Source organism: Barbus barbus (genome assembly GCF_936440315.1).
Source record: "Barbus barbus genome assembly, chromosome: 7".
Taxonomy (NCBI): domain Eukaryota; kingdom Metazoa; phylum Chordata; class Actinopteri; order Cypriniformes; family Cyprinidae; genus Barbus; species Barbus barbus.
The window spans coordinates 20,330,590-20,349,261 of NC_136735.1; the positions used below are offsets into that span (position 1 = coordinate 20,330,590).

Below are 18,672 nucleotides of genomic sequence, written 5' to 3' on the forward strand. Positions count from 1 at the left end.
ATTTATTAATTATCATATCATCCAGCACTAAACCTTACTCTATTTTAAAGCACTAAGGCATTACAGACATAACTGTGACTTTCTGTGAAGCTGCTTTGAAACCATGTGTGTTGTCAGAAGCTGCATACAAATAAATTTGACTTGATTGTTAGGCATCGCAGCCATTGCTAGAAAAAGCATTGTGAGAATTTTCTGAGCACTTTTTCTCATTCATCTTCTCCCAACACTAGACAAGCGTTTGCTTCATACAGCGCGCGCTGCAGAGCCGCTGCACATTGTAGGAGTCAGATTTCACTGATCACATGAAGAGGGGCGCTTTCAGCGCGAGCGCTTCAGGTGTAGAGCCTGTGAAGGTGCACGCAGAGGACTGAGCGCAATGGAGAATTTGGTTTTAAAACTAAAGTAAAAGACCGCTTCTTAAACCAGAGAAGGTTAACATGTTGATATTCTTGTAGAAAAAGAGTTCTCTCTCTCACTCTCTCGAAGCGGCTTCATATCAGCGCATCTCGTCTGCAATACGAGCTGCTGCACACTGTCGCTGATCCAAGGGTTGCGCTCGCATTTCAGGACAGATGTCAAAATTGTCACTTGCTTAATCGGGTCATTGTTGCATCGTCACAAAAATGTGTAATTTGCACATCTTTTTAAACCAACGGGTACTGGCGCGCTCCAGAGGCTGTTTCAAGGCTGAGCGCTCACAGTCACATCCAAAGCCGAGTATCATATTGAGTTATTTTTCATAGTTTGTTGTTGAGTTTAAGTGGCCAAATACACACAAAATTACGCAAAAATGGCCGTCCTGGCTAGTATCCAGGTTTTTTCTTAAGTAAACGTGAACAGCTGAGAAAGAAAACGCATGTGTATAGGCTATGGATCCGTGCATTATGTCTTGTGGGAGCAGAGCAGTTCACATGTCATGTCTTTTGCGTGCCCAGGTTCTTTATTTCAAATGTAGATGTGCCACAAGCACGGTCATTATAGAGGATTTTTCATATTATGCACATTATAGGTCAGCACAAACGTCTTTCATTGGTGCGTGAGGAGGGGGATCCGACAAAATGAGGTGCCGGATCGGATTTTGGAGGTGTCGTATCCGGATCCGGCTTGTTCCGGCACAAATTATGCCCTGCCTGTGTATGGGAAGTCGTGGCCTAATGGTTAGAGAGTCGGACTTGTAATCCAAAGGTTGCGGGTTCGAGTCTCCGGCCGGCAGGAATTGTAGGTGGGGGGGAGTGAATGTCCAGCGCTCTCTCCACCCTCAATACCACGACTGAGGTGCCCTTGAGCAAGGCACTGAACCCCCAACTGCTGCAGCATAAAATGGCTGCCCACTGCTCCGGGTGTGTGTTCACGGTGTGTGTTCACTGCTGTGTGTGTGCACGTTGGATGGGTTAAATGCAGAGCACGAATTCCGAGTATGGGTCACCATACTTGGCTGAATGTCACTTCACTATAGTGTAGTTGATTGGTGTGTATTTATGTGCCCTCAGTTTGATCACTCCTTTGTTTGGTATTGTCTTTATTATCCTGTGTAAATCTTTTAAATTTCTTGGCTGCATATAGAGCTGCATCTCTTCTTCCTTATTTGATCCCCCATGACAGTAAGTCATTTTTGGGGGCACACTATTGTCACATGGCATAAGAACCAAATGACAACACATCAGTTTCAGTATATGGAAAAAAATGTGCTGTTTGTGTTCCACGGGAGAAGGTAAGGGGTTTCAAATGACATAGGGGTAAGTAAATAATGACATACACTGAGTATGTCATTTTCATAATGACAATTATAATTCATAACTATTGGTTCCATGATTATAATTGTTATATAACTGGCATGTACCTCTATGGAAAGCAAGAAAGCATATGCAAAAGATTAAACAATTCTATTTATATTTGAAAGCAATGTTTTTCCTGTCTCAAGTTGTGATTAAAATTACGCATTGCTTCCAGATATTTTAAAACAGTTTTACTTTGGGAATGATCAGCTTGCCCACTGCTGTGATGTCATCCTAAGACCCCGTCCTTGAGAATCTGGGCCAAAAGGATTATGGGTTTGCAAAGAGGGATTTAAACCTAACAACACAGATCATTTAGAGGGGGTGAGAAAGATATTTTACCTTTATTTCTTGGCCTATTTTAGGTGAACTGATAACTGATGGTGAAGGAGCAGGTGAATGAGTTTTTCATGAGATAATATATACACATCATTCTTGACGCACTGTCATGATTTTTTCCATTCTCACTGTGCAGTTCTCAGAGCAGGAGATTTGGCCTGTTTAAAGGACATTAGATCAAGAGTCCTTTATTTAGTTATGTAGTGTGTGTTTGTAACTATCGTACCTGCAATTTTTGTAGTCTGAAGTATTTTGTCAGCATCAAAGGTTAATACCAACTTTGTTGTAAAGTCCTGGAGATATATGTAGTTTTCATAACTTTCAGTAACAGTCATTGTTAATTCATTGTCTGTTTTTGATTTGGCCAGTCCTATTAGTATCATATAATTAAGTTAAAGTTCACACAAAAATTTACATATATCATGCACTAAGCTGTTCCAAACCTGTATGAGATTCTTTCTTCTGTTGAGCACAAAATATATTTTGAATAATGTTGATAACCAAACAGTTGACAGTATTGATTGACTATGGAAGTCAATGGCTACTGTCATCTGTTTGGTTACCAACATTCAAAATACCTTCTTTTGATTTGGTTTTGAACAATTTGAGGGTAAGTTAATGATGAGAGAATTTTTATTTTTGGGTAAACTACCCCATTACATTTTTTTAAATGGTTAGATCAAAATGGACCAAAGAAATAGTTTTCTACATCTGTAATCCTGTAATCACCGTGTCGGAGGATGTGGTTCGGAGGGCGCTGAAGAAAATGAACGTCAGGAAAGCAGCCGGACCTGATGGGATAACCGTCCGTGTTCTGAGATCCCTTGCTACCTCTGTGGTTCCCACCTCATTTAAAAAATCCATCATTATCCCTGTGCCAAAGAACAATAAACCCTCTTGCCTGAATGACTATCGCCCAGTTGCCCTCACTTCTATAGTCATGAAGGTTTTTGAGAAACTTGTAAAAAGCCACATTTGCTCCTCCATACCTGATACTTTGGACCCTCTTCAGTTTGCCTATCGCCCAAATAGATCTACTGACGATGCCATCTCTCACGTCCTCCACTCTTCCCTCACACACATAGACAGCAACAATGGGAATTATGTAAGGCTGCTATTCATTGACTATAGCTCAGCTTCCAATACTATAGTCCCCATCAAGCTGGCTTCTAAACTCACAGACCTCAGCCTAAACTCCTCACCGGCAGACCTCAAGTGGTGAAAGTTGGCCAGTTCACCTCAAACTCCATCACTCTGAACATAGGAGCCCCACTGAGTCCCCTGCTCTACTCTCTCTACACGCATGACTGCGTGTCCCCTCACAGCTCCACATCTATTATCAAATTTGCTGATGATACTGTGGTTCTGGGCCTCATTTCCAACAATGATGAGACCACATACTTGGATGAGGTAGAGAGACTCACATCATGGTGCCAGGACAACTGTCTCTCTCTGAATGTGGGGAAAACTAAAGAGCTGATCATGGACTTTAGGAAGAGACAGCAGCGGCCCTACACTCCTCTTATGATCAGTGGGACCCCTGTGGAGAGGGTGAGTAGCTTCAAGTACCTCGGTGTAAACATCTCCGAGAACCTGACTTGGACTACACACATCCAAACACAGGTTAAGAAAGCCAGGCAAAGACTGTACCATCTGTGACAGCTGAGGAAATTCAGGGTCTCACCAGCAATCCTGAAAACTTTCTATTCAGGGACCATAGAAAGTGTATTGACTCGGTGCATCTCAGTGTGGTATGGAAACCGCTCCAATCAGGACTGCAAAGCTACAGAGAGTTGTGCTCTTAGCTGAGCGCATCTCAGGGTCTGCTCTCCCCTCTCTACAGGACATCTACCTCAAACGCTGCAAAAATAGAGCTGTCAAAATCATCAAGGACTCTAATCCCCCTGGTAACCGTCTATTCACTTTGCTTCCATCTGGTAAGCGCTTCCGTAGCCTGATGGCAAAAACTGAGAGACTTAGGAGGAGCTTCTTCCCCCAGGCCATCAGGCTCCTAAACTCTAACTCTGTGTCATAACATCACTTGACTCCATGTAAATATCACCATATCAATAAGCTATTCATAATTTTTTCTACCTCATATTGCTGCTATTTAAATACCCTGTAAAACTTTTTTGCACATTTTGTTGCACATTCCTGTTTATTACTATTTAAGTCAACAACATACTAACCTGCACATTTATATTTATATTTTTTATATTTTATTTTATTTTATTCTTTTACTTTTTACTTTTCTTTTTCTTAATATTTGTATTCTATATAATTGCACTGTCTTTGGAGAGGACCTGACTTACATTTCACTGCTGGTTATACTCTGTATAATTGTGTATGTGACGAATAAAAATCTTGAATCTTGAATCTACATGCAGGTGTAACAGAAGATAGTTCCCCAGTTCATGTACCTCATAGTTCTCTTTTGTCTCTGTCTCACTACTCTGTTTAGACACAGCCACAACTGACAGCTGATGACATGAGCCTGTAAATTTGCACATAATCATGGATGCTTCTGAGGAGTAAAACCCACCCAAGCTGTCAGCCTATTTAGCCTGTTTGAACCACTTGGATTAGATTAAGGCATCAGCTACAAACTCTATTTCTTGTATTTGCATTTGTTTTGTGCATGCATCTTTGTATATGTTAGTGATAGTGATTTTTTATTTATTTATTTTTATTTAGGGAAAGAGAATTACATATATTTTAATTATAAACTACACACTACATTTTGTAATGTTTGATGCAAAGTGATGTTTGATATAATGATCCAAAAGATTTCTATTTCAAACAAATGTGGTTCTGAACTTTTTATTTATCATAGAATCATGGAAAAATGTATTATAGTCTCCACTAAAACTAAAAAGTAGCAAAAACTGTTTTCAAAATCTATAAGAACCATTTTGAATAATTAATGATCAAATTCAATATGTGTGTATGTGTTAGGGATGCACCATTATGGAATTTAAGGGCTGATGCTAATCAATAATTCAGAGCTTACTGTGGCCGATACAGATAACCGATATTTTGCTTGACTATACCATTTTGAAATGGAGCTGCAATCCAACAAATGCAAAACTACTGATGATATTATGATTGTTTAATGAGAAATAAATGGTATTAAACCAGATAATGTACAGTATACGAAATACTGTATGTAGATACCTGAGTGTGGTTCCTAGCAGATTTGCATGATTAAAACCTCTCCTAACATTCCTATTTTTGTCTCTCAGCAGTGCTAACATGTTGCTATAGAGACACTGCCATGAGTTCTGTTGGCATTAAACAGCAGTACTCTGTTCCACAGGACTAAAGTACTTATTTAAATTGGCTAAGTGGGTTGCATAACAATCTGGGGTTAGTTAGGGGCAGTTATTGTAAACACAAATTACAGGAGCACGTGAGCCTTGTGTCTTTTTTTGTTGTTCTGTTGAAATGTTCATTTACTCTTTGATGTTGATTTCATAGTAAATAGAGTATTTACTTCTCAACCTAATGGTTAAGCCAGTGTTGCTACTGTATGTCGGGCTAACACAGAGCAATGGTGTAACAGTCAAAGTTTAGAATCATACATTTTGAAGAAAACCTACCCATGGATTACTTACAGTTGTTCTGCATAATAAGCTGGAGTAGGAGACAGTATTTTAACATTAAATGAAACATTTCAACCTTAACTTGCATCTCTCTCTTCCTAAACTTTGACATCTGAGGCATCACTCTGGTCTCACTGAAGACCTCTCCATAAGTGGAACAGGACTAGGCCCTGTCTGTCAACTTTAATTGCTTTTTTGTTTACAGGACTTCAAAAGGAAACCTTTCAGTGTGCTGTAACCCTATTTCCACATTAACTCTCTAGTCAGGGCACATAAAAGAACAGTAATGGGCTCATTACTGGAGAGATGTGTCCACTGGGTTGTTCTGTCTCAAATTAACTAGACTAGACCAACCATATGTCTGGATTTCCAAATAGATTTCCTTTTTTTTTTTTGACATACTTAGAATAGAATGTAGCTATATGTGAAGAGACAGAATAAAGGCTCATTCACACCAAGGACAATAACTGAAGCGATAACTATAAAGTTTTAATTACTGATCTAATTCATCATCATCATCTAATAACAACAACATATAGGCCTAACAAAAACGACGAGGAATGATGTAGTTGGAATCACTTCCAGAGCTGATGATGAACCATACAAATATTGAGAGCCAATCAGAATTCATCCTGCTTTAAAGAGCTTGAGCATTTAAAGTGGCAGACAACATATTAAACAGAATAATAAACAGAATCTTATTGTGCATGGGTGTGGACGCTATACAGTTATTGTTATAGTTAAGTCACATTTATTTTTATTGCACTTCAAGATTTTCTCAGGAAAATAAAAGAATCAGTGACGCAACTTCAAAAATGAGATAAATTCAAATTCTGCTCAAAAGAAGCTGCTGCAGTTAGAGTTATTATGTAGTTCCAGTCAGCGTTTGGTTATAGTTTTAGTTATCTTTATAGCTGTTTTTCTTGATGTGAACAGGCCTTAATATCTTTGTGTGCAGTGATTTGGTTTGATTTGATTTAGCTGTGATCATTTGGGAAATAATGACAAATTCAGCAACACAAGTAGAATTCTGACCTAGTTTTCAAATCCTCTTCTCTGAGAATTTGAGAATCTAACTAATGTTTTCACCCTCTGTGGGGCTATATTTTTAAAGGCAACTATACACACCGTCTTAAAGTATTTATTATGCATCTGGAAATCCTGCTTCACATGGGTTTAGAGCAGGGGTTTATAAAGACCTATTTACAATGAAGACTAGTCTTCACAATTTTACAATCCAATGTTTTTAATGGATCTCTTTTTCTGATTTTGAAGAAAATTTGCAGACTGAGACATGAGTTCATTCCATATGTTCTTTCATTGTATATGTTGTGTTATTTAGCCCAAGTGACATTGGGTGCTTCTCAATATCCCTCCTCGCTTCCTCGCTCCTCCGTCCTCCATCCTATGATCCGGAAACCGATCAAGCTTAGCCATCTTGAAGGACATCTCAATTCTCTAATTGCACCGTGAGGAGGCGAGGAACGAGGAGTGAGGAGCCTTCCAAAGGAGCTATGAGCGAGGATACACAGGTGTATCCTATGCGGAAGTCTTTTTCATCGAAAAACCTGACGCACGTGTAAATTCTCCTCCCCCTTCTCATCTGTTGTAATAATTTTTAATTTATATTTTACCTTTGCAATTTAAATAAACCATACATGTCATATATTTCAACAGGGCATCTTGCTTTATTAATGTTTATTTTGAAAGTCTTAAAAAACAAACTTTAACAACATAAGGGCAGATCCATTTTGCGCAGCTGATGACGCTCTAAAGTGATGCTAAAGGGAGTGAGGATATATCATTTCACTTGATTCAATTCCTCCATCCTCGCGTCTTTTATGTGCATCCTTCCCTCGTATCCTGAAGGGGTGGAGCTAAGATGCGAGGAAAGGACGCAAGGAAAGGAAACGAGGATGCACAAATAAGAATTGAGAAGCACCCATTGTGTTCCTCTCTCATCAGTGAGAGCTGGTTAGTAGACCTTTTGAAGGTGCGTTTGTCAAACAGCGCCACCTATCATATGGGAGTGAATTTTGTCTTAATATAACCTTAATTATATGTCTTAATTGTAAATTTTGGTATAAATAAACCTCTCTAATGCACTGTGTAGACTGCATTTTGTGAGTGTGAACAGGCCTTTAACTAAACACAAATATGTGATGCAAACAAGATTTTGAGATAATTCCTATGGACCTATTCAGAATGGTGATGAACATCCATTATTTTTTATTTTATTTAATTTTTTTGGTGGTCTGGAAATGAAAACGCAATAACCAGATGCACTAACAAGTGTTTCATGTGGGTTAGTGTTTTGCTAACCCACATGAAACACTGAATTATTTGGAAACAGCATTAAAGATGGATGTGGAGCTAGAGATTCTGATTTTTTATTCTTTTTCTCATAAATAAATCAAACAGCACATATTGGAGTTATTAATGAAATTAGAGTCTTGAATTTTCTTCTCTTGCATTCTGTACTTCAGATACTTGAATGGCAGACCATTTGAAAGGTGCACTGGTGTTGTGCCATTGTTCCAGTGCAAATCTGCTTTTAATGTGAATGGACCATTCGTCTGCTATTAATTTAGATTTCTTTAATTGTTTCCTTTTGAGTTTGGCCTTTACACAAATGGGCTGCTTATTTGACAAAGCTTGAAAGACATCTCCGCCAATTGTAATAAAATTTTATTATGGGTAAAAAAGTACATTTCTAAAAGGAAATGTTGCTTTGTTCAACAGGAATACATAAAATCTCTTTACTCAGACCATGTGCTAAACACTAATAATAATAAAAAAAAAACATAAATCAGATTAAGAATTTAATATGTACCATGTCATTATGTTATTTTTTGTGCTTTCTGTTGTTATCCTGTAGTTTCTTTTTTGTCTATTATTTTGTCTATTGTTTACTTATTTTTATTATTATTATTTTTAACTTTTTCCGTTGTGGTCATTAAAAGACTGCATGAACATTGTTAATAGTTACCCACTACATTTTTTTTTCTTATGAACAATCATAATATTATCTTTTCTTTTACCCACAGCTGGTTCTGCTGTTATGAATAATTAACATAATAGTCTAAAACTCAGATAAGTCCTAAACCATGTTTATTGAAGGCTTTTCAGTGGTTGACAGTTTGTTGGCATTATGAAGTTCTGCAACATAAATTGCAGCCAACTTTCATCCGTTATTTTCTCTATTGTAAGCTAAATGGCTCTTATTCTGAGCTTCTGTAGAGACATCAGATATAGCTATTGTCCCTGTTAATAAACAGCGAACAGAGTAATTAAACTACACAGCCATGAGGGATTGTGTAGTTATTTTGAGGGAGAGTGGGCTGTTGTGCTCTGAGGGTGCATAAAGAACAATTCCACTTTTATAGACAAACAGTTAAAACATACTTCTCTTCTTGACCAAGAGCCTCTGTTTTACATTGACCTGAGAAAGAGAGAGATTCTCTAAAAAAAAAAACTTCAAGGCTTTAAAAGCTGCAAGGCGTTGCAGTAAAAACTTGGCAGGACTACAGTTCCTATAAAAAGTATTCACCCCTTGGAAAAGTGTGTGTGGTTTTCTCAAACACTAAAACACAACTGATTTAGTTTGGCTTTTTTTGACAATGAGCAACAAATGTGTTCTTTCATGTCAAAATGAAAACAAAAAAAATTACCTCTCCTTTTTCCAAGGCTTGCAAATTTGACACCTTGGCCAATATCTTATGATTTTGTTCTTATTGTTTGTTTGTTTGTTTTGATGATGATGAGAAGATAAACTGTGCCACACACCATTTCTCATCTACCAGACAAACACTTAATCTGTGACAGTGACCTACAAATTTAGAGATTATTGTAGTATGTCAGAGCAAAACGGTCCCTGAGCCCTGCCTCATGACAAGTTCCAGTGTGTTCCATTGGATCCTATATAGTCTTTGGCTCCCCACCCCCATCCTAAATAGTCTTAAATGTGACTTGTGATGACAAATAGTGGCAAAAATAAAGCAAAGATGCACCTCTGAATTTTTCATTTGGTGCCTATCTGAAAACTGTCGTTGGAACTATTTCATGTTAGGGCACATATCTTTCAAATAAATGTAAATACACAAAAATTCTCCTCCTGATTTGTTCTTATTACGCCAAGGTTCATTATTATATATATTGCTATTTCAGTGAGAGGCATAGATAAAGATCTTCTAATCTCTCCTCTTCCACCAAGGCAAGGCTGTTTCAGTTTAGCAACCTTCCAGGAAGTAAAAGATAGGCTCATAGGCTCAAATTTGTTGACACAAACTGTATATTTCATCCTAAATTGCTTGTAAAATGTGACACTTTAAAGGAGGTAAGAACTCTAAATTACAACCAGAAGTTTGAGGTTGTTTACAGCACACACAGTACCACTCGCATTCCTTTACATGCTGTGTTTTTGATGTCTGAGGCGGGGAGGTTTTTTAATGAGGTGGACAATCTCTTTACACCTTTCTCAGATCACCTTTGTATTTCTATGCACTGCATAAAGCAGTAACCTGCAAGTGTTACTTTAAAGATATATTTTGTATAATATAACCAACTACTTAATTTATATGTTGCCATTTTTTAGTGTGATAAAACACTATTGTGGTTACACAATAAAAACTAATTATGATTAGCTGAAGAATAAATATTTAACAAACACAAAATGGTGTAAAATCTTTGTTGATATGTAAAGATCCATCGCTATAGAGACATTTTATGGGTCATTTTCATGTATCATACAGTTAGGTCTACTTAGTAGCCTACAATCACAGAAGTTTATTATATCGTTGAAGCAACCTAAATGCATTATAAAAACACAACTAAATTTTATGGGTTAAAGGTTGCAATATCTGTAGGGTAACAAATGCAGGTCCATCACTCTCTACAGTGTAGGGTTACCATGCATCCTCTTTTTCCTGGGTTTTGGTTTTGTTTTCATTCTTGCTGAAGATAATGACTGAAAAGTAGTTTGACCAATAGCATGCAGGCATGTGTGAAAAGGTGGGATCAACATATATATGGGGAAGAATAGGAGATAAAAATATCAAAGCTAAAACCAAGACATTAGGTACTTAGCTATGCTGTTAGTTGTCCATGTTATTAGTATTAGTTGTGTCCAAGTAGACTATACATTCATTAACCCTATACACTATGGGGTGCCATCTATTTCAGGATCAGGATTTAATGTGACACTCTTCTTGAGTGTCTGCTTTTTAACAGGGGTCTGTTGAAATACAACCTCATATATACCCTCTGGGTTTTAAGGCTCCTTAAATGGTAATGATAGAGATGGTATTTAGTGTGCTCTCTTTCCTGGAGAGTTGTTCTTTACCGGTACGTGCAAGTCTTTTGTTTAGCTGAATGCAGCAGAAGGTCATGTGCATGAGAATTAATTCTATTTAAGAGGATTCCAGACAGATGGTATTTCTTTGTTTGACCATTGTTTTATTATTATTTAAAAAACAGGGGGTGCCCACCAGTTAAATGTGGATGTTTAGAATAAAATAATAGTTGAAGTGTCTTTGTATCTTTAGGTCTCATTTAGCACATATCACTTTTAATTCATATCTGACCCCTGTCCTAATAAGTACAGTTTATTCTTTCTCTCCTCCCATCAATTCGGGGAGGGAGGGGGACAGAGAGAGGGAGGGGGACGAAGAGAGAGAGCATGTGTGACTGTTTACAGCTGGGACTATCTGTTTATGTCAACCTGGCTGGAGTGGAGTGGCTGTTTTTCCTCTCCTCACGGATTCTCTCTCCTCCGCGTATCTTCTTGTAGTCTTCCTTTACGCGAGATCCTCTTCGGCTGAGCTCGTATCGTTTATGAATCAATTATCTGCTCGAAATCCGTTCTGACAAAACATTTACACATTTGAGGTGGACTGTAAAATATATATTGGAGCCAGAGAGACCAGGCAAAGGGAAGTGTATCCAACATAATCGTTTCCAAATGGATGGGATGAAACCAGAAACGACGGCTGAGGAGAATCAGGATGAAAGGGAAGAAAGCAAAGGTTTGTAACTGTGTATTCGTTTTGTTTTGTGTTTCGACTCGGATTTATTCTGCTCGTGCTAGATGTTTAGAGAGCGGCTTAACCTATTTGCGAAGGCTTCGCTTTGCGCGCCGTTCATTAGCGAATCAATCCAGTATTTTATTGAATGAGGGTCCTCCTCGTGTCATTAACATTAACATTCTTCTACGTCGTTTATTCGATTAGGGAAAGCGTATTTTATGCTACCTTTGGAGCGCTGGTAATGTCAAACCTCTCCTCTGCGTCTTTGGAGAATCGTTTCCATCGCTGCAAGTGATGATGATTTGAATAAGCTCAGCTCCTGTTACCTTAGTGATTTACTCTACGTAATAATAATTAAAAAAAAAAACATTTATTTTGTGTGATGCGTCAATACTAAATACTATACTAGCCTATATATCGTATCACTACGCATATTCTTAATGTTGTTTTGTCTTGGTGTCGATAGTAGATGGAGGTGTCGCATTGTATTGAAGGTGTTGTTTACATTGCTGTAGTGCTCGCTGCTAACACTAATGGAAGAATTCCTCTGGTTGTGATAGATTTGATATATACATTTGATGAATTCCTTTGCTGTTCAATGTCGCGCTATGCAAACATTTTTGACAAATATCATTTAATTATTTTACTGCGTTCGCAAAATAAAAGTATCAGAAATGGAAACCGAATGCATGCTTTGAATAGGCTATGTAAAGCACCTGAAGAAAACATGCCTCAAAGCGCCATTTATCAGGGCGCTCTACAGAAGTCGCGTGCGTGTGTCTGTAAAAACAGGTTAGCCTATTTGTGATTTGAGTTCAGTGATGATTATGGTTCAGGATTATCTGAACAAGGTCTTGTAATAATAAATCCCACCATGACATAAGCAGCGCTGGAGGACTCCCCTCTTGACCCTCCCCACCTGACTTTTTATTTATGCCTTTGGACTATTTGTGTACTACTTTTGTGTTGACTGAGGTTTGGATTTGATAACTGCTATTGTGAAATCAAGTCCAAGTTCTCCACAAGCATCAATGCAACAAGGAAGATGCTCCTTCACTCCACCCACTGGTGCATTTGCTTCATCATATAACTACTGTATGCTGTGAACCATTGGAGATGGTCATTGGAGATCTTTGCCCATCTTTGTTAATATTCACAGCTCATAAAATCCTGACTGTTATGACATTCAAGCAGATAATATGGCTTTATTATTTCCACTGTGTTCTTATCCTCTCTTCCATGTTAAATTTTGAACAATTTTGCCACCAGCGTGATTAGATTAATACATTATGGTGTGAGAGAGACCTAATGGCACCATATGTGTCACAACTAAAATATGCAGAGATACGTAGTCTTTATGAAAAATTGATGTATTTGCAAAAACTGTTGGTCTCTGTCAGGTCAGCTTGCTGTAGATGCTTTCTCTATTGTCATTCTTTGAGCTATGGAGGGACATTATTTGTTCACTTAAAGGATAAGTTTGCCAATTTTCAACACTTTCTATTGTTACAATGTCGGTAGTGTATGTAAATGAGCAGTATGTTTTGCATTTTTGTATTCTCACCCACAGACAGTCAGAAGGGTGGTGTCATAATCAAAGTGCATTATGGATGTTTTTCATGCTTCTGCGTAGACAGCCAATTTTATTAAAAGCTCATCTTCTCAGCTGTGAGGTTCCCCTATAAGACAACAGTTACATTGAATCAGGTGCTTTGATGCTTTGTTCAGTAATAAGGTACAGAAAACCTGGATAGGCTGATTGATTTTGGAGTTGACATGAAATCAAAATGGACTTGAATTTATTAATTTTCTTAATGCATGTTACTGGCTTTATTGTGAATAATTCATCCATGCATATATATGGACTTCTCCCTGCTGGCATATGCAAAGCCACACTGCAGTTGAACCAATCGCATTCAAATCTGCCTCCGTTCCGGTACGCAAGACCCTCTTTTCACAGTCCAATCAGCAACCAATGTATAAAATCAAGTCCTGTCCTACTTTTTTTCCTTTTCAGCAAGCCATTTTACTCAGAAATGTGTATGGAAGTGAAGTCAGTTTAAATTTTTATGTTGACTTTAATGCTTTAAATGAGTTTGTTTCATAATTTATAAACACAGAAATACCTGGCATTACAGTTGCACAATGCACTGTTCCTACAATTTCTGAAATTTCTGTGAAATAAATAAGACGGTATAACATACTTTTACATATTTCATAATTGCTATATAATTCAGAAACTGCACAATATACTGGATGGTTACAAAAATAGTTCAGAGACCAGATAAAAAAGTGTTTTGAGCCTCATTTGCTGCATGCTCATATGCTTGTCTTTTTGTTAATACATAATTTTTTCCATCATTCGTTATTTTGTACAACTTGTTCATGGCCCTTCAAATTTTTCTGAGTATTAATTACCATTTTACCAACTCATTGTACTTTCTAATCTTTCTGATGTGCCATACAATTGCTCTTGATTAATAGCTTGCTGGGGTACTTGTTTATGCTTCCCACGCCAATGATGGGAGAATTCTCTCTCTCCTTGTCACTCTTTATTTTTTTCTCTCACATGCACAGAAAGGAAGGAGGGCAGAAGAGGCGGCATGCACACGCTTCTCTTTTTACATAACTCCTGCACTTTCCACATCAAAAGGATTACATCATTCTTGGGACATGAAAGGGTAGGGATGTGTAGTAGTACTAAAGGTGGGAAAGATAAAAATGATAAAGTAAATTATCTCTCATCACCGTACGATGCATTGTATCTTTAACATCTGATTTTGTAATCAGGAAATATGTAGGATGGGTAGCAATAAAGAATTGGCTCACAGGAAAAAATTGTTAATTTTGGAAAAACACTTTTTGTGGTCTGCTTTTAGCTTTAGACCAATATTGCCACTGTTGACGTTAAGGTACACTTGTGGATGTTCAGAAACAACAAATGATGACCATGGTTGGACCATGTCAGGATACATTATCTTAACTTGCACAGATAACTTCTCTGTAGTAAAGATGAAAGAATTGATGCACAGAATTTATGCGGATAAGGCATTTTTCTCAGATTTATGTTCTCAGTATTTATTTTATTTATTTGGTGTTAGTGTTCAATATAGCATTTTTTTGGAAGTGAAAAGGTCGTAATGTAATTTACAGTGAAAAAAATTGTAAATTGACATTCCCAGAATTCCCTGCATGACACTTCACATTTGATGTTCAATGATGAGCTTTGGTTCATCATGTGATTTTCTCATCACCACCTGTTAAGGTACACCTGTTGAAGTTCAATAGGTTAGTAAATTAACATTATGTCAGCTACTGAAATATTATTTATTTATTTTTTTACTTGAATTTAAATTCAGACTATAAAACCAAAAAAATGTTGCCATATTTTTTTTTGTGTTAAAGTTCTGGCAACCACAGCTGCCGGTATTTTACTGTAAAAGTCACAGATTTATTTTTTTTACAGTGTACTAATAGATACAAATGGCAATAATAAGCAATTGTGTAAACCAAGCAGCATATACTTTTTCATAAGTAAAATGAAAATAAATGACATTTAAAGGGGTCATATGACGTTGATAAAAAGAACATTATTTTGTGTATTTGGTGTAATGCAATGTGTTTATGCGGTTTAAGGTTCAAAAAACGCATTGTTTTCCACATACTGTACATTATTGTTGCTCCTCTGTGCTCCACCTTTCTGAAACGCGTTGATTTTTACAAAGCTCATAGTTCTGAGAAGCGAGGCATGCTCTGATTGGCCAGCTATCCAGGGCGTTGTGATTGGCCGAATACCTCAAGCGTGAGACGGAAATGTTACGCCCCTTACCGTATTGTGATGCCGTGTCCCGGCGCGACGACACAAAAACAATAAAACCCATTATAAACGAGGCATTTGTTGCATCCAGTGGGGACAGAATTACTGCACGGAATACACAGCGTCTCCAGGACAATACTACAGCTAGAATAATAGTTCCGCCTTCTTTCATTGCATATACATTTGGGCGGTGTTTCGCAAATCTTCCCAAACCGTGATGTAGACGTGGTCGTGGTCGAATCTTAACTTTTATAAAGAATACCTCTTTGTTTTTGAGACTTTAGTCTTTGCAACTTCAGGGACAGCTTATGAGGCGCCACGTAGGATTTAAATCAAACTTCGCTTATCAATACATACATAACACACGTGCATATACACCTATAAATTACTCGCATATACATGTATACTATTGGATGTTCAAAATACATATATGAAATACACGTGCACACTAATATGAAATCCATACCAATATATATTATGTTAGTAATGAATGCATATACACTTGTGAATAACTTGCATATACATATAAACTTCCATGCATATACACCTATACATACTTGTACATAGCTACATATAAACTTCCATGCATATACACCTATAAACACTCGCACATACTTACATACATATAAACTTCCATGCATATACACCTATAAACACTCGCACATACATATAAACTTCCATGCATATACACCTATACATACTTGTACATAGCTACATATAAACTTCCATGCATATACACCTATAAACACTCGCACATACATATAAACTTCCATGCATATACACCTATAAACACTCGCACATACATATAAACTTCCATGCATATACACCTATAAACATTCGCACATACATATACACGCTGCACGCAGACACACCTATACTCGCACATACAAATACACCCTGCACGCAGACACAGCTATAAACACTCGCGCATACATATAAACTCGATGCGCACGCATACACACCCATAAAACACTCGCGCATACATACAAAATAAAACGGATGAATGCTTTAGTTGTGTATATATGTATATGCGAGTGATTTCATATGTGGATGTGCATGAACTTTTCAGTGTAAACAGAAGGCATTTCAGTGTAAAAGGAAGCAGCGGTACTTCCGGCGGGACATTTGAAAATGATTAATGTGTACGAGGTGCCTCATAACAGCTTGTAACACTCCAAAGAGAAAGGAAAACTTGAAATCGAATCATGTGACTTTAAGAATATTTATATTTGATGGTTAGTGCTTGTTCATATACTGATCAGATCAGTATAGATTTTCAGTGTTTTTAACATCTCTCTTCTGCACTATAATAAAAAGTGGTAACCTGCAATAGTTTAAAGAGCTATTTCTGATTTGATTACTGGTATAAATTAATGTATTTAGATTAATTCAGTGATGTTAAGTAATAGGTTTTGACTTACTTAAAACCAGTTAACATAGTTGTTAACATTTTTAGGTTACTGTTTTTCAGTGTGGATGAGTGCTGTGTATGTTTGCGCTGCCTGCAGTCTATACACAGGCTTTTCATTACCCAGTATCAGTTTCCCTGATCTCTGTTCCCATACTACTTCCCACTTTCATTCTCTTCTCTCTCACACACTCTCTCTCTATCTCTCCCTCAATCTCTTCCCATTTAAATTCCCCCCTTCCTCTATCTACCACAAAAGCTGTCTGAAAACTTTCACCAAAAGAATAGCTCCTTAAATGTGCATTTCTTTAAAGACGTTTAATCCTTTATTTTGGGTAAGTTTCACTACTTACTGTAAAATTAAGAGATTAATGTTCAGACTTTTGCATATCATAACCTGGGAATTGGATGTGGGATATAATTACATTAGATCCAGATGCTACAGAACACAGTTAGCTGACTAGCTGTATAAGATTGTGTGCTACGCTAATATATTACTTCACAGGCATTACTGGCTTCTACTTTTACACCCATAATATTATAAATTGACAATTTATTGCTGGTCTGTGGTTTTACACTGCTTTTATTTTTAAAGACTTCATATTATTTAAGGTGAGCTTAAAGGGTGCACTACTATGAAAATCACACAGCTTCAGTGTGACATCACTAACAAAAGTATAATTTCATAGATATTGTTAATAATAGTTGTTCATATTAAAATATGTGTGAACTTAATACATGACCTAGTATATTTATTTAGCAAAATCTTGTCATTTTAATAATTATTACATGAAATTTATAAAAAATTGTTGCTTCTCCAATTAAGGTCAGTGTGCTCTCTTTAAGCTCTTCCACACTGAACGTCTATGTAAATACTTAAGAAACAGACTTTAAATATTAACTGATGGTCATCACTTTAAGTTAATCTTTATAAAATGATTAATAACTTATTTTAACAGCTTTAAGATGACAAAATCGAGACATAACTATAGTTTATGCCCAAAGATGAAAGAGGCATGTTGTCCATTCAAAGATGGAGCCATCAGAAACCTGTCCTATCTGTCCAGGAAAAAAGCAACTAAAGGCTAGAATACACTACACGACTTTTAAAATGTGAACAGATTTTTAAAACAATAGGCTTCATACACTTACCGACTTTGTAAATAGTTTTTTTTATTTTTTATTTTTTTATAAGCGTTACTTCGCTGAACGTGGACTAGTATAGGCCTAGATGTTGCAATGTGCTTAAATGACACTTCACTATATAACTGATCGAATTGTATGCCTTGTTGCTTGATTTTAGTCTTCTTTTTTTTCGTGATCGACTTTGTACCTTTAAATAAAACATTTTTTTTCAATTATTCTTTAAAAAGGTTGTTTAAAATAAACAAGAATTTTAAATAAAACATGATGTGAGCTTAATGGGAACAGGGGTGTGCTTAAAGGCTACGAACAATTTTAAATAACTTCTTGTACTGAAACTAATATCTTGACCAAATGTGATTTGTAGAGTTTGGTGAGCTTAATAGGAACGTTTACCCTAATGTATTTAGGTTGATTGAGCGGTTAGGTTGATATATTAAATAGTATTTGACTTAAAGGGGTCATCGGATGCCCATTTTCCACAAGTTGATATGATGCTTTAGCGTCTTAATGAAAAGTCTATAACTTCTATACTTCTATACTTTTATACGTTAAAATTTCTCAA

At 36.9% G+C, this 18,672-nt stretch overlaps 1 protein-coding gene across 3 annotated transcripts in view; it reads left to right on the top strand.

Annotated features, from left to right (window-relative positions):
* The window catches only part of LOC306872844 (neuronal membrane glycoprotein M6-b-like), a 49,279-nt gene that overhangs the window by 4,035 nt on the left and 26,572 nt on the right, over positions 1–18,672 (top strand). For 2 of the 3 annotated variants that reach the window (XM_079421716.1, XM_079421717.1), the window contains exon 1: positions 11,366–11,739. The exons of the other annotated variant lie outside the window; for it this stretch is intronic. In XM_079421716.1, coding sequence (XP_079277842.1) covers positions 11,676–11,739 — 64 coding nt within the window. In that variant the 5' untranslated portion in view covers positions 11,366–11,675. Of the gene's footprint in view, positions 1–11,365; positions 11,740–18,672 lie in introns of those variants that run through there. 3 annotated transcript variants of the gene reach the window in all.